This window comes from Eutrema salsugineum, unplaced genomic scaffold (genome assembly GCF_000478725.1).
Source record: "Eutrema salsugineum unplaced genomic scaffold, Eutsalg1_0 scaffold_16, whole genome shotgun sequence".
Classification (NCBI taxonomy): domain Eukaryota; kingdom Viridiplantae; phylum Streptophyta; class Magnoliopsida; order Brassicales; family Brassicaceae; genus Eutrema; species Eutrema salsugineum.
Genome location: NW_006256858.1, coordinates 1,277,302 through 1,291,864, shown reverse-complemented (window position 1 = coordinate 1,291,864; position 14,563 = coordinate 1,277,302). Strand labels below are relative to the sequence as shown.

At 35.2% G+C, this 14,563-nt stretch overlaps 2 protein-coding genes across 2 annotated transcripts; both read left to right on the top strand.

The window, feature by feature from the left end:
• Positions 1-5,617: 5,617 nt before the first annotated feature.
• LOC18021675 (pyruvate kinase 1, cytosolic) lies at positions 5,618-9,450 on the top strand. The gene is made up of 16 exons (XM_006403678.2): positions 5,618-5,960; positions 6,095-6,191; positions 6,286-6,383; positions 6,485-6,640; positions 6,724-6,801; positions 6,908-7,039; positions 7,143-7,223; positions 7,300-7,371; positions 7,462-7,551; positions 7,631-7,775; positions 7,933-8,021; positions 8,148-8,243; positions 8,357-8,424; positions 8,522-8,621; positions 8,772-8,831; positions 9,080-9,450. Exons 1-16 carry the CDS (start codon positions 5,724-5,726, stop codon positions 9,230-9,232), a joined length of 1,752 nt encoding a protein of 583 aa, XP_006403741.2. The 5' UTR covers positions 5,618-5,723; the 3' UTR covers positions 9,233-9,450.
• A 613-nt stretch (positions 9,451-10,063) lies between these two features.
• Positions 10,064-13,819, top strand: LOC18021674 (putative RING-type E3 ubiquitin transferase C3H69). The gene is made up of 7 exons (XM_006403676.2): positions 10,064-10,174; positions 10,553-10,593; positions 10,972-11,059; positions 11,167-11,894; positions 12,092-12,161; positions 13,344-13,432; positions 13,521-13,819. The coding sequence occupies exons 2-7, from the start codon at positions 10,583-10,585 to the stop codon at positions 13,552-13,554; spliced, it is 1,020 nt and encodes a 339-aa protein (XP_006403739.1). The 5' UTR covers positions 10,064-10,174; positions 10,553-10,582; the 3' UTR covers positions 13,555-13,819.
• Positions 13,820-14,563: the final 744 nt, after the last annotated feature.

Genomic DNA, 14,563 nt, shown 5'->3' with positions numbered 1-14,563 from the left:
TGTTCTCGTGTTCTTGTGTTCCATATTAAAATTGTAAAACATGCGATATGTACCCACTCGACATCTATATATCCGGATAATTAACTTTATTGCCGACCAAAGTTTGCACACCCACTAAACTATGCATGTGAATGTTATTTGAACCCTTGCCCACGAAATTGAACTAACGTTGATGAATGATTCTCCACGTGCCTTGGTCTTGAACCCTTGTCCACGAAACAACTCATTTTGCTTATTTCATACTTATTTAATTTCCATGGTGTACAGTAAAACACTTTTATTTGTTTCCAATCCTCTAGTTTTTGTTTGATACTAATTTAAGGCCTAAACTTTCGTTTCACATTCAACTCTCCCATAATATTTATATTTTATAAATACATAAATATACTGAAATGTTATCTGATAAGAATAAAATTTCAGGTTGGTAAAATTAGAATTCAGTTTACATATCCTTGATGATTATATATTTTAAAATTTTTTCTTTGTTTTTGGTACAACATATTTGTTGGATTTTAGTTCAGTTTATATACACTAAAGTAATGTTATGAATGTGCTAAAGTAATATATGAAGGTCTGTGTAGATAAAATTCCTAAAATAAATCAATGTTTAATCTCTGATTGATTTCTATATTTTTGGTTAATTAGGTGCAATACCTATTTTGAACGTCCAATTAACATCTAACAACTAATTTAACATGACTTGATACTATAGAAATGACAAGCAAGTTATTAACAAAATTGAGAAAGCTTTTTTTTTTTTTTTAAGCTATTATTACTTTGAAAGGTGATGGCTCTTGCAACTTTGACATCAAATCAAGATCGAGGAGCCTCGTCTAAGTCCTTCCCATTTTAATGGGCTCGCCGAAGTTATTTGGGTACCTCTTAGTTTATTGTCTTATATGCAATGTTTTGAGACCCGGACTGGACCGGCCGGTCGGCCCGGTTAACCCGGGATCCGGCCACTACTCCGGTTTGGATTTAGTGTTTAAATCCGGAAGATATAAACCAGGAAAAATCCAAAAAAACTGCTATTTATCCGCGACCTGGTGAACCGGTTAAACCGGCCAAGTCATGGTTTAGAAAGTTTATCTGAAAAAAATAAATTGGCCCCAAAGTAAAGATCCATTAGGCTAATCATATATTAATGTGTCGACAAAAACCGAAACTGTTGGACGTTTGTATTAAAATAGGGTTTTTGGGCACTTTGGTTTATTTTCGGATTCGGTTTGAGTTCGGTTCGGTTTTGTTAATTCGGGTTCAATAAAATTCTATCCAAACTCAACTGAAATAAGTTTGGGTCGGTTTGAATTCGGTTTGGTTTAACTCGATTTGGTTTTAGTTTGGTTTAGTTTTAATTCAGTTTTTAAAAAATCAGTTTGAAGAAAAGAAATGGTGTGTTGGTTTAGGTGAAATTTCACATTTCACCATATTTCAAAAAACTAATATTATGAACTAATTAAAAAGTTAAATAAAATTAGTATATTAGTTTTTTTGTTTGGTTCGGTTTAAAACCAAACCGAACCAAACTGTTCGGGTTGTAAAAAACTTCAACCAAACAGATTATATATTAAAAATGGATCGGTTCAGTTCGGTTTAAGTTTGGTTGGTTCGGTTTGGTTTTTTTGCCCACCCCTAGTTTTACAAGTGTATTTTAAGCCATATTTTCATTATTTTCAAGTTTAGTTTCTTTTAACGGGAAGTGGGAAGTTTCACAATCGATTCGTGACTCTCTCCTAAAACTCTGATTTCTCTTCTTATTTCTGTTTGCTTCAAATTATTTATTTGTTGTGGATTTGATCTCTGTTTTTTAGTTGTTCTTAGATTTAATCCGCTTCTCCGACTATTAATTCTCAAACAGTTAATTATGTACTTATGTGGTTTTTGTTTTTAGGGGTACTTGCACAAATAACCCACAATTTGAAGTCAAATGCAAAAGTAACATTTTTTTTCTCCCTCTTTAATAAATGCCACTTTCTCCCTACTATCTCTTTACAACCACATATATTCACAAAAATGCCATTATATTTTTAATTTTTGTTTTTTCTTAAAAATACTAAAAAGACACAACCATCCTAAAATATATCATTTATTTACGAAAATGCCATCTTCTTCAATTTTGCCAACCACCATTACCAACCAGTTTTGAAGCTTTAAATGTTTGTCCAACCAATTTTGAAGCTCTAAATGCTTATTATGTCGCTTATAACTTCATTTTACCTACAAATTTATCTCCAATTTCATCTAAAAAACTCTTTCATGCTCATTTTTATAAATTCCAATTTCATAAATCATCTATTTTTGGAGATTCTTGCATAACAACGACTTAGCTAGTTTGTTATCGGTGCTATACAAAATTCTGGGTGTTTGTCAAAGTTAATCGAATTTAAATTGGAAGTAGGTAAACATCTACTTCATTTTCTTTAACATTTAGCTCTGTTTCGCGAAAGCAGACTTCTTTTTCAGTCTGCTAGTCAACGCAGAGGTTAGATTTGCAATTGACTTTTTTAATATTTGTGTAAGCATTTGAAGTCTGCGAATTGTCCTTTGTAAACAAAAAAAATCATGTAGACTTCTTTTGCAGTCTGCGAGAAGAAAATGTTATTTTTGCATTTGACCAAAAAATTGAAGAACTTTGACTTTTATAGCAGACTTCTAAAGAAGTCTGCTATTTCGTAATTTGACTCGAGAGGTTATTTTTGCAATTGACCAAAATTTTGACAACTTTTGAATTGAAGTCTGCTACAAAAAAATAAATAGCAGATTTCTTTTAGAAGTCTGCTATTTATTTAATTAAGATTCGGTCAAATGCAAATCTGACCTACAAATGAAAGTCAACCTTTTGGTCAATTGCAAAAATAACCTTGAGTAAACTTCTTTTGTAGAGTAGACTTCATAAGCAGACTTCTTTACTATAGCAGACTTCTTTTACTCGTCAAGAAGTCTGCTTTAAAAGTCAAACTTTTTGGTCAATTGCAAAAATAACATTTTCTTCTCGCAGACTGCAAAAAGAAGTCTACTACGAAAAGTCAAATATTTGGTCAAATGCAAAAATAACCCTTTTTTTTAGAAGACTTCAACGTGAAATTTCCCCGGCGGATTTTGAACGGATGTCTGTATTTTTTTAAAATTTTAAAATGCATTTTATAAATTATTTGTAATGTCTTTTTTTAATTTTAAATTGTAAATGCATTTTATGTATGATTCTTGCACCTGTATGAGTTTGGTGTGTTTATGTGTTATAATTATAAAGTTATGAATTTTTTTGGTTTGAAAGGTAATTAGCACATCTAAGCAGACTTCTAAAGAAGTCTGTAGATGAAGTCTACTGTTACGTATTAGCATATCATAGCAGACTGCATACGAAGTCTGCCTAACTTTTTTTAAAAAAAATTCATTTTTGAAATATTTGTTACTTGTAAAAATGATTTTCTTGTTTTGACATGTTTATTTGTTTTTTGTGTTGCATCTATATGAGTTTGACGTTGTTATGTGTTATAATTACAAAGTAATGAATTTTCTTGTTTGATTTATCTATTTTTGCAGACTTCTAAAGAAGTTTAGAAGTCTACTTCCTTTCAATTATTTTTATTTGTTATCGTTCTTGCATTTGTATAAGTTTGAAAAATCAGTTATTCTTGCATTTACCTGTCATGGTTTGTCCTCAACTTTAACTATTGGCCACTTTTGTTAACGGTCTTGATAGTATATAAATTACTTTATTAACGCGTACAACGTTAACAAACTCTTGTGGTCTGGTGGAAACAGACCCACTTGTTGCCCAAAGTACGTGGATTCGAACCATTATGCTTCCAATTTTGGTTATTCTTTTTGTTTTTAAAAAGGGCATATTTGTAATTTTGTTTTCGTCTTCTACCTAGGTTTTCGAGTTCTGCAATTCTTTTTCGCGGCCGCAAACCAATTTTTTCACATAATCAGTCAGTTTTTTGCATTATTCTTATTATTCACACCTAAATCTTATAGATCTGGCATACATATATTGATTTCAAGTCTTAAACGAAGAAAAAAATGAATTTTTAAAGAATTTGATTTCAAGTCTTAAACGACTAATTGGTCTTGGCGGCCGCTTTTTAGAACATGGGATACAGACAATGGATCCGAGAGAAAGAAAATAAAATAGGAAAAGGATGAGAACAATACACTGGAAAAAGCCTCTGTGAAAAAAAAAACAAAAAACTTAAAAAAGAAAGGGACTAATCTAAGAAAGAAATCAGCTTGTGGTCATGAATGTAATTGCTCTGATGACAAGCTGTTGGTAGAGAGCCACAAGAGCTGCACCAACGAATAGTCCCACCCAGAAAATCCACTGCAATAACAAAGAAAACGACCAAAATAGCATTAGAAGAAGATGAAATCAACAAAAATTTGTAAAATAATTAAATGGGACAGATTCTTACATGGTCGTCCCAAGCTTGGTCCTTGTTGTAGATGATTGCAGATCCGAACTCAAGTGAACGAAGAACATAGCAAAAATGGAGAGCAGCAAGAAAGAGGATTACAACAACAAAGAAAATGCAGCGCCGTTTTTGGAGAGAGGGATCAAAGTGGAGAGTTTCTGATTTAGGGTAAAATCTCATTTATATAATAGGGCAAAAATATCCGGTTATATCTGGTTAGGTTAATTATTTCCGGTTTAAATCAATATTTTATTTTAATTTCGTTTACGGTTTGAGCAGACTTATAAAGAAGTCTACAATCCTACTTTAAAATTATTCACTTTTGATGTTTATCTTAGATGGTTTAAAATGATTTATTTTTATTAAATTCTAATTTATATAGATCATACTTGTTGACATTTGATTTATAGAAACAAATTTCAGTTTAAATTATTTTTATATAATTTTAAATTTTAAATATAAGATTTAATAATATAGCAGACTTCTTATAAGTCTGCTCTGCAGACTTCATTAATATTTGCAGACTTCACAGGGTTAAAATTGTAATAGAGCCCTCCGTTTTTTTGTTTACTCATGTAGGAAATAATAGTAATTTCTCTACCTCTTTGACCTATTTTTGCAATAGGTTGAATTTGAGGTATACTTTTGCATTTGCATTCAAATTGTGGCCTATTTTTTAGCAATGCCCTCTTGTTTTTATGTGCAATGCATAATATGCTTGTATCATAAAAAAATTGATTCACATGTCTGCGTCTCTTAAGAATCAATATGTCTCATTGATATATGTTGTTTTTGTGTATAATTTTAACAGGCAATGGTAACATAACCACGTATAATTTAAACACTTTTGTCTTACCAGAACACATTGACATTGAGAAATATTGTCTCAGGTTTCATGTTTTTGTCCTACCTTATTTGCATCTCTAGTTAATATGAAAGCTTATTTTATTTTGGAGTTCAATTTTATCTTACCATTGAAGTTATGTATTTTGACCACCAAAGCTTTTTATATTTTGTAAATATCTATACAAAAATATTATCAGATTCAACCCACAGTCGAACCAAGGTTGACCCGGGTCAACTCGGAAACCCGGGATCCGGACAATATTCTGGTTCGCCGTCCGGGTCGGGTATCAAAACATTGCTTATATGTACTCAGTTAAAAAAAGAAAAAGCAAGGTAAAGCGCACCAAAAAATAGGTTTCAAGGTGTAAAATAAAACGTATGGGTATAATTTGCATTAAATTGAGAATGTTTAGGTTAAAAGGAAAAAATTACGAATTGTTTCTTTTTCTATTACTTTGATGCATGATATTATCATTACACGGTGTTGTTAATAAACGGAGAGATTCGACGGTCAAATCTCAATCGCATAAAGTAGCCACCAAACCTCACAGTTCTTCCTCTCCCGTCGAATTTTCTCAATCTCGGACATCTGAGATCTCTCTCTCTCTCCACTCTCCTCTGTCACCAAAGATGCATTCCAGCCATCTTCTTCTCGAGGAGCCGATCAGGATGGCTTCAATTCTCGAGCCATCGAAATCTGTGAGAGTTTTATGGGTTTTAATTTTCCCATTTCTTCATCGATTTGCGATTTCGCATGGATCGATTGCCCATAAATCGATTCTTTTTGCTTCCAGAGGTTTTTTTCTGATTTTTGTTTTAATTGTGTTTCTCAGAGCTTCTTCCCAGCATTGACTAAGATCGTCGGAACTCTCGGTCCGAAATCCCGATCCGTTGAGGCTCTCTCCGGTTGTCTCAAAGCCGGGATGTCCGGTACTTGCCGATTTATTGTATTTCTTAAGTTTGCTTAATGGGTTCGTCTCACTGATCCTTACTTAATTATCTTCTTTCAATTTCGTTTGGGAAGTGGCTCGATTCGATTTTTCTTGGGGAGACGCTGATTATCACCAGGAGACACTAGATAATCTGAAAGTTGCTGTGAAGAGCACTAGGAAGCTTTGTGCTGTATGTTCTCTCTGCTTTTTCTTTGTTTTTCTTCTAGTGGATCCTTTGATTTGATAGATACATCTGATTTGATACATATCTTTTTTTTTGTTGTTGCTCAGGTTATGCTTGATACTGTGGGACCTGAGCTGCAAGTTATTAACAAATCTGAGAAATCTATTAGTCTAAAAGCTGACGGCCTTGTAACTTTGACACCTAATCAAGACCAAGAAGCTTCTTCTGAAGTCCTCCCCATTAATTTCCATGGACTTGCCAAGGTTATATAAAACTCTTATATGATCAATGATTTAGTGTTTACTAATATAGGTGTCTGATGGGTGTTCTTGTTTGATGTTTCCAGGCAGTGAAGAAAGGAGACACTATCTTTGTTGGGCAATACCTCTTCACTGGCAGTGAAACGACGTCAGTGTGGCTCGAGGTAAAGATATGGAGCTGATTAATGGAACCTTTGGTGGTATCTCTATGGTAAAGTTTGGACATTTAGATGTATGTTTTGTAAGACCGACCTCCGAATGAACCTGCAGGTTGATGAAGTTAAAGGAGATGATGTCATTTGCCTATCAAGGAATGCTGCTACTCTTGCTGGGTCTCTGTTCACTTTGCACGTCTCTCAAGTTCACATCGATCTGCCCACTCTTACGGATAAGGATAAGGAGGTTAGAGTTTGCTTCTTCTTCTCCTTTTTTTTTTCCTTTTTAACACATTCTTAAATTTTTTTGTTTGTGTGTTTGATCATGTTTTGATTTGTTTGTCATATAGATTATAAGCACATGGGGAGTTCAAAATAAGATCGATTTTCTCTCATTGTCCTATTGTCGACATGCAGAGGATGTTCGTCAGGTCAGTATTTGTGTGCTTCTCTTCGGTTGTTTTGTCGTCCTTCTTTGTAATAACCAATTGTTGTTTCATAACACAGACCCGTGAAATGCTTAAAAAGTTGGGTGACCTCTCTCAAACACAAATATTTGCAAAGATTGAGAACGTAGAGGTATGTGCATTGTTTTGATTTATTATGTGTCTATAACTTATCTTTCTTTTTCGCTGATGATGAAGCTGCTGTATTTTATTTATTTTGTAGGGACTAACCCACTTTGATGACATTCTACAAGAAGCTGATGGAATTATTCTTTCTCGTGGGAATTTGGGTATAGATCTACCCCCGGAAAAGGTATGTTCGTTGATCATTCAAATTGATTTATGCGGGATTACACTCTTTTTTTAATTACCTTGGTTGGGTTTTGGTGCAGGTGTTTTTGTTTCAAAAGGCGGCCCTTTACAAGTGCAACATGGCTGGAAAGCCAGCCGTTCTTACCCGTGTTGTTGACAGTATGACTGACAACTTGCGACCAACTCGTGCAGAGGCAACAGATGTTGCTAATGCTGTTTTAGATGGTATATGAATCCTTGAATATGCTTCTTTTGTGGTGCTTCTAACATTTATAGCAGAATCTGCTTGGTTCGGTTTATGAAATGATGGTGGGAAAACCTATGTCTGGATCATAGCTCTTGTCATAACTTGGGCTTTCTTTTTCCATTTTACTTCCTGCAGGAAGTGATGCAATTCTTCTTGGTGCTGAGACCCTTCGCGGATTGTACCCTGTTGAGACAATATCCACCGTTGGTAGGATCTGTGCTGAGGTAGGCTTTATATTATATTTCTGTACTATCATGTCGTTGCTTGCGTCTCTAAATCCAATGCATCTTGCGACTATTTGGAACCAAATTTTTACTTGTCATTTACACAGTTTCTTTACCTGTTCTTAGGCAGAGAAGGTTTTCAATCAAGATTTGTACTTCAAGAAGACTGTCAAGTATGTTGGGGAACCGATGACTCACTTGGAATCCATTGCTTCTTCAGCTGTAAGTCTATCTTCTGTGTTGCAGATACATAAGAAAGGATTAGATTTTTTCTGGTTATCAAGACGCAAATCGCCATTACAATTTCTAATCTAGTTTAATTCACGGTTGATCAGGTACGGGCAGCCATCAAGGTTAAGGCATCCGTTATTATATGCTTCACATCTTCTGGAAGAGCAGCCAGGTTCATAGCATACGTTCTGCGTTAAACTGTTTTTTTTCTTTCATTTACTCTATTCAAATTTTCCTCATGAAACGCTATTCCTTTAATCTCCGTGCAGGTTGATTGCCAAATACAGGCCAACAATGCCGGTTATTTCTGTTGTCATTCCCCGGGTTAAGACAAATCAGCTAAAATGGAGCTTTAGTGGGGCATTTGAGGTATGTTTCCCCCCTGGTTCTCGTGCTCTCTCAAGTTTAGAAACTACTGCCATGTCATAGCATCTTTATATCATGTCATCAATGTTGGACATAATCATTATACCATACTCACATATTTATTGAGTTATTAACCCGTGTGACTCTTATCAGGCGAGGCAGTCACTCATTGTCAGAGGCCTCTTCCCCATGCTTGCTGACCCTCGTCACCCTGTAAGTCTTGTTATCTTTTTTTTGTTTTTTTTATCTTATGCATATTATCTCTTCCTCTCTATTAGAGAAGCAAACAGTCTCAAATTTGGTACACTTATATCACTTTTCAAGACATCTCGGAGTTTGATGTCTTGGTTGAGGCAATAGCCGTGTCAAAGGCTCAAACAAGTCTTTTAAGAGTTTCATGATTGTAACTTTTGGGGGTTCAACTTGTAACATATGTAAAAACTGTGATGATGTTGTTGCAGGCGGAATCAACAAGTGCGACGAACGAGTCAGTCCTGAAGGTTGCTCTAGACCATGGGAAGCAAGCTGGAGTGATCAAGTCGCATGACAGAGTAGTTGTGTGTCAGAAAGTTGGTGATGCATCTGTCGTCAAGATCATCGAGCTAGAGGATTAATAAATTTGTTCGAGGAATACACTTGTTATTTTTTTCCTATCGATCCAATGCCGGAGTGAGTATATTAATCTCCGAGACTTTTGGTTTTTGTACTTGGGAGATTTGACGTCCCTAGTGATTCCCTTTTTTCTTCGTTATATTTGGTTACCTTGAACTTTAAGCTACGATCAACAGTATACAATGTCTAGCAATATTCGAATAAGCTATTACATTCTCCATTTCTTTTTGCTTAAGAATTCTACCTTTTACTAGTGACTAACTTCAAAGGTGGTTTCAAGCGAGAGGAGTGTAAAGAAATGAAAAATCTATTTTATTTGTATTTTCTCAAAGTATTTGTAAACAACGTTCTTTCTGCTGATTGATACTTTAACATTTAAAGAAAAAAGTGATTACCTAAACATTTAAGATTTTTTGTTGGTTCTCTTCTCTCCTGCAGTCATTTCTACTCTATAATCAGTTTTTCCTCTTTTTTTTTTGGGTCAAAAAAGGGTGCAACCGATTTCTTTTCACTTTATCATAGAGAAATGAAGGCTTTGTTGTGGTCTGCAATTGTATTAAAGTAGGGAAAATCAGTGAGAGGATAAAGAGGTGGTTGATCATGTTTTGTCATCATATATATTATATTTCACTAAATACATATTTTCTAGAAAAAAAGAAGATAAAAATCCATCAGAAAAATAAAAATACTTAGGCAAGACAAAATGACATTTCGAGCAACGTCCATTTCCATACCAATAAAAAATTTGTTTTTAGGTTTGTCCCACATCGACAAACTTGGATAATTGAGAAGGGGAAGCTGTACTATAAATAGGGGTCTTCATCTCTCAACTTTGAATATTAATCCTAGTTTGGGGCCCTAACCGAAATCTGCGTGCAATCCATTACAGTTGGGCCTGTATTTGGGCCTGATTAATCGTCTAGCCCTTGATTTTTTAACCACAGGTTAGAAAATTTTATCTAGTTAATATTCTAAGGGGATACTTCTTTGGGTTTTTGGATTTGGATAACCTGCTACGATACTTAACCCCATCTCCCCCATGGTTTGCATTTCCACCAAAAGCTCATGTTATCCGGAAAACTATTTGCGTATACACTCCCTCCCTTTGCCCTCCCTTTGCCCTCTCCTACAAGTTCCCTAATTCGACTCCTTTCCCTCGGTTAAAAACTCTATAAATTAATACTCGATAAATTAATAAACTTAATAAATTAATTAAGAAGAAGATCTCCTGCTTTCCGGTGCGACTCTCAGCCGCGAAATCCGAAACCTTAATAAGACATATTCTTCTCCTTTTTTTTGTTTGTAATTTGCCTTTTTTTCAGGTGATTCCCCAACGAATCTATCGATCCTCGATGTCGAAGAGGTGCCCGTTCTTTACCCTTTTCATATTTGTTTTCGATATTGTTCTTTCTCTCTCCCTTCTCAATATGCATCACATCGCCTTTTACTTACTTCTTTTCATTGCTAATTAATACAAGTTATGATTTTGGGATAATCCGTCTCTACTTATGAACCTTCTTCTTTCTTTCTTTGAGATGGGCTCTTATAATTTTTTATATATATATGTATTCATATATAGGGACAATGTTTGGACTAAGAAATTTATCATGACATTTTTCATGTGTCAGAATTTCCTAGCCAAAATAGTTTCATCTTTCTGGATGTTTGTTTTCTTGATGCTGATTATTTTTTTTCCAACATTGTGTTTTTTCTCACTTTTTTGTTGTTTTGTCTCTTATAGAATCCTTTGTAAATTCTTTGCTCATGGTGCATGCTTGAAAGGGGAAAACTGTGAATTCTCACATGACTGGAAGGATCCTACAAACAATGTAAGCTTTAATCTTTCTTGTTCTTTAGATATGGGAACCAACATTTTATCAACTTGAAATTCGTTTCTACTCTAAATGTCCTCTAAGAAACGAATATCCTTTCACAGATTTGCACGTACTACCAGAAAGGAATCTGCTCTTATGGAAGCCGATGCAGGTACGAACATGTCAAAGCTTCTCGGCCTCATCCATCTGCTTCATCTTCCTCGGGCGTGCCTCGATCACCTCCTGCTTCTGCTTCCAACCTTCTTGCTTTGAGCTCAGTTTCCTCATCATGTTTAAAACCAGCGTGGAATTTGGATTCTCTTCACCAGGATTCCTTAGACGAGGTCAGCACATTTAACCCTGGTACAACCAAACCAGAAGAACAACCCATTTGCTCATATGCTGCTGCTGGTGATTGCCCACGTGGTGATGAATGCCCTCACATCCATGGAAATATTTGCCCAACTTGTCGGAAACATTGCTTGCATCCTTTCAGACTTGAGGAGAGAGACGAGCACAAGAGGGTGTGTGAAAAAAAGCATAAGCAGCTTGAAGCATTAAAACTTAGCCAAGAGATCGAGTGTTGTGTCTGTTTGGAACGTGTATTGTCTAAGCCAACTCCTTCTGAACGGAAGTTTGGGCTACTCACTGAATGTGATCATGCTTTCTGCATAGCATGTATCAGGAATTGGCGTAGCAGTTCTCCTTCCACTGGAATGGATGTCAATAGCACACTGAGGGCTTGTCCCATATGCCGCAAGTTATCATATTTTGTTGTTCCTAGTGTAATCTGGTTTTCAGCTCCAGAAGAGAAAAAAGAAATTATAAACAACTATAGGGAAAAACTCAGGTAAAATCATATCTTTTCTGAACATTCCTTATCTCAACTAATAACGGACAAGGTTTTACTTTCTGGTGGTATTTTTTTCTTTTTCAATTATGTTCATCATGATTAATTGCAAAAGAAGAAAATCTCTTTGCTTAACAAGTCATTTTATGAATGTTTCTTTGTATATATGAATACAATATATGCTCTTTGTCTACCAGGTCAATTGATTGTAAGCACTTCAATTTCGGAGATGGGAATTGTCCGTTTGGGACTAGTTGCTTTTACAAGGTAAATCTATGCATTCATGTTTGAAACTCTAATTAAATCATGCACGTTCAAGATTATATAATTTAATATGCATATGCAGTTTTTTACTGATAGGCAAACGTTCTCAATTTAGGGGTGAATAAAAAATATTGCTGTTTGGAGTAGTTTTGTTTCGTAGTATGTTTGCAGAGCTTTTGATTGAAATGAATTCGGAGATGTAATAGTTTAAGTTGACATGTGTCAGTTCTATTCTTTTTTGTATTCATTGAAAACGACTGCTTAAAATTTACGTCGAAAACAAGTTTCGTTGTTCTGTATTTGCTGCCTTGATTTCATTTGCAAAAACTTTCTGGTATCCGTTTGAAAGCAATTTTGAACCATATAAATAACGTCTTGTTGAAAACTCTAGGTTGATACAACATTGCTGTTTCACATTTCCTTTCATATTGTCTATATCTGAGCTTTACTTGTCTCCAGATGTTCTAAATCTATAAAATGATAAAATGTGTCCTGATAATCGTAGCCTTGAAGCTTTATATTAATCCAAGAGTCTACGCATAGTTTACATAGAGGATTCATCTAAAACTTTCATGTCTTTATGGAAGGAAGCGTAGGGAATTAATGTGATATATTATCAATAGTAGTGAAGTATCATAGGCTAGATAGATGTGAACTAAGGAAGGGTGGGTTTGCAGAATTTTCCGCCAAGTCCTTAGAAAGTTTGATTAGTCCTTATTGGATGTTGTTGTGGTCCAACACACTGTGAAGCCAGGGTCATATGTATGGAAATACCATAGGTCACCTCCAAGGCGCCCACGTCCCTCTGGATCGAACATCTCAGACGTGGATACACTTGTTAATATGATCGGGAACATAATCTTAGAAGGCGAATATGGTCCTATTGGATTTGAAGATACAGGCGATGATGAACTGACTACAACGGATATGATGATGTTACTAATGCACATGGATATAGAATCTGAGGACTCTTCCAATGAGGATAGCTATTAGCTACCCATATTATTAGAGTGAGAGTCTTAGGTCATATATATATCTATAATATGGTACTGGGAAATCGTAGTAGCCTTTGTCGTCTAGGTGGATTATAATTTGACTATTTGGCCCTTGAAATATATATTTAATGGTGTTCATTTGTATGGGTGCACCTATAAAACTCAAAAGTGGGGTTGTGTGTGATTGCAGCATGCATATCATGATGGTCGTTTGGAGGAAGTGGTTCTGCGGCATCTGGATGCAGAAGATGGGCAAACTGTGATAGCAAAAGATATAAGGTATTGGTGCCTTCAAATTGTCCACCGGTCAGTTTCTTCTGTCAATCACTTTTCAACTTATATCTGGAGTGTTATTCTGTCTATATAGGTTGTCTGATTTCCTTGAGGATATGCACATATGAACAAAGACCCTCTTGGAACAATAAGGGAGAAGGCAAATATGTTGTGATGAACAACAACTCTCTCCTTGTTTTTTTTTTGGGTGGGTTTTACCCATTCAATGATTGATTTGAGTTGGAAGATTTAATCTTTACCGAGGTTTTTATTTTTGTCGGAGATCAAAAATAATCGTTATCTTCTGCAAGATATTCAAGTTCATTTTGGATATGATCATGTTTTCACTGTTGAACCGAGAGATCGAAGTGGTGGTTTAGCGCTTTTTATATAGATGAACCTACAATCTCTATTATCTATTCTGATGAGCACTTGATTGTTGTTGAATCAAGTCTAGACAGACATAAAAATTTTATGACTTTCGTCTATAGTGATCCGGTTGCATAAAATCGAGAAAAGGTTTGGGAACGCCTAACAAGCATGAGCACTACCAGAAAAGAAGCCTGGTTTATGATAGGAGATTTTAATGAGATTACCAGAAATCATGAAAAACGGGGAGGTAGGAGGAGACCAGAAAGCTTATTTATTCGCCAAGATATTGTTAAACAGGTTAAAAACTTTTTCTGGAACTTTTGATCCTATATTTAACCAGAGCAATGAGGGAATTTCGGCCAATCAGCTTGTGTAACATGAGTTACAAGATCATCTCTAAGCTTTTATGCAAACGACTTAAAAAGACACTGCCAAACATCATTTCGTAAACACAATCAGCCTTCATAGCTAGACGACTTATTACAGATAATATTCTTTTAGCACAAGAAAATTTCCACGCATTCTGAACCAACACAAATTGTAGAGAAAATTTTATGGCTATCAAGACAGATATGAGCAAAGCATATGATCGAGTTGAATGAAGTTTCATTGAAGTTCTCCTAACCAAGTTAGGATATTCATCGAGATGAGTCAGTTTACTGATGTTTTGCATCTCATCAGTTTCATACCAAGTCCTTATTAATGGAGAACCAAGGTAACATCAAACCGTCAAGGGGCTTGAGGTAAGGAGACCCCCTCTCTTCT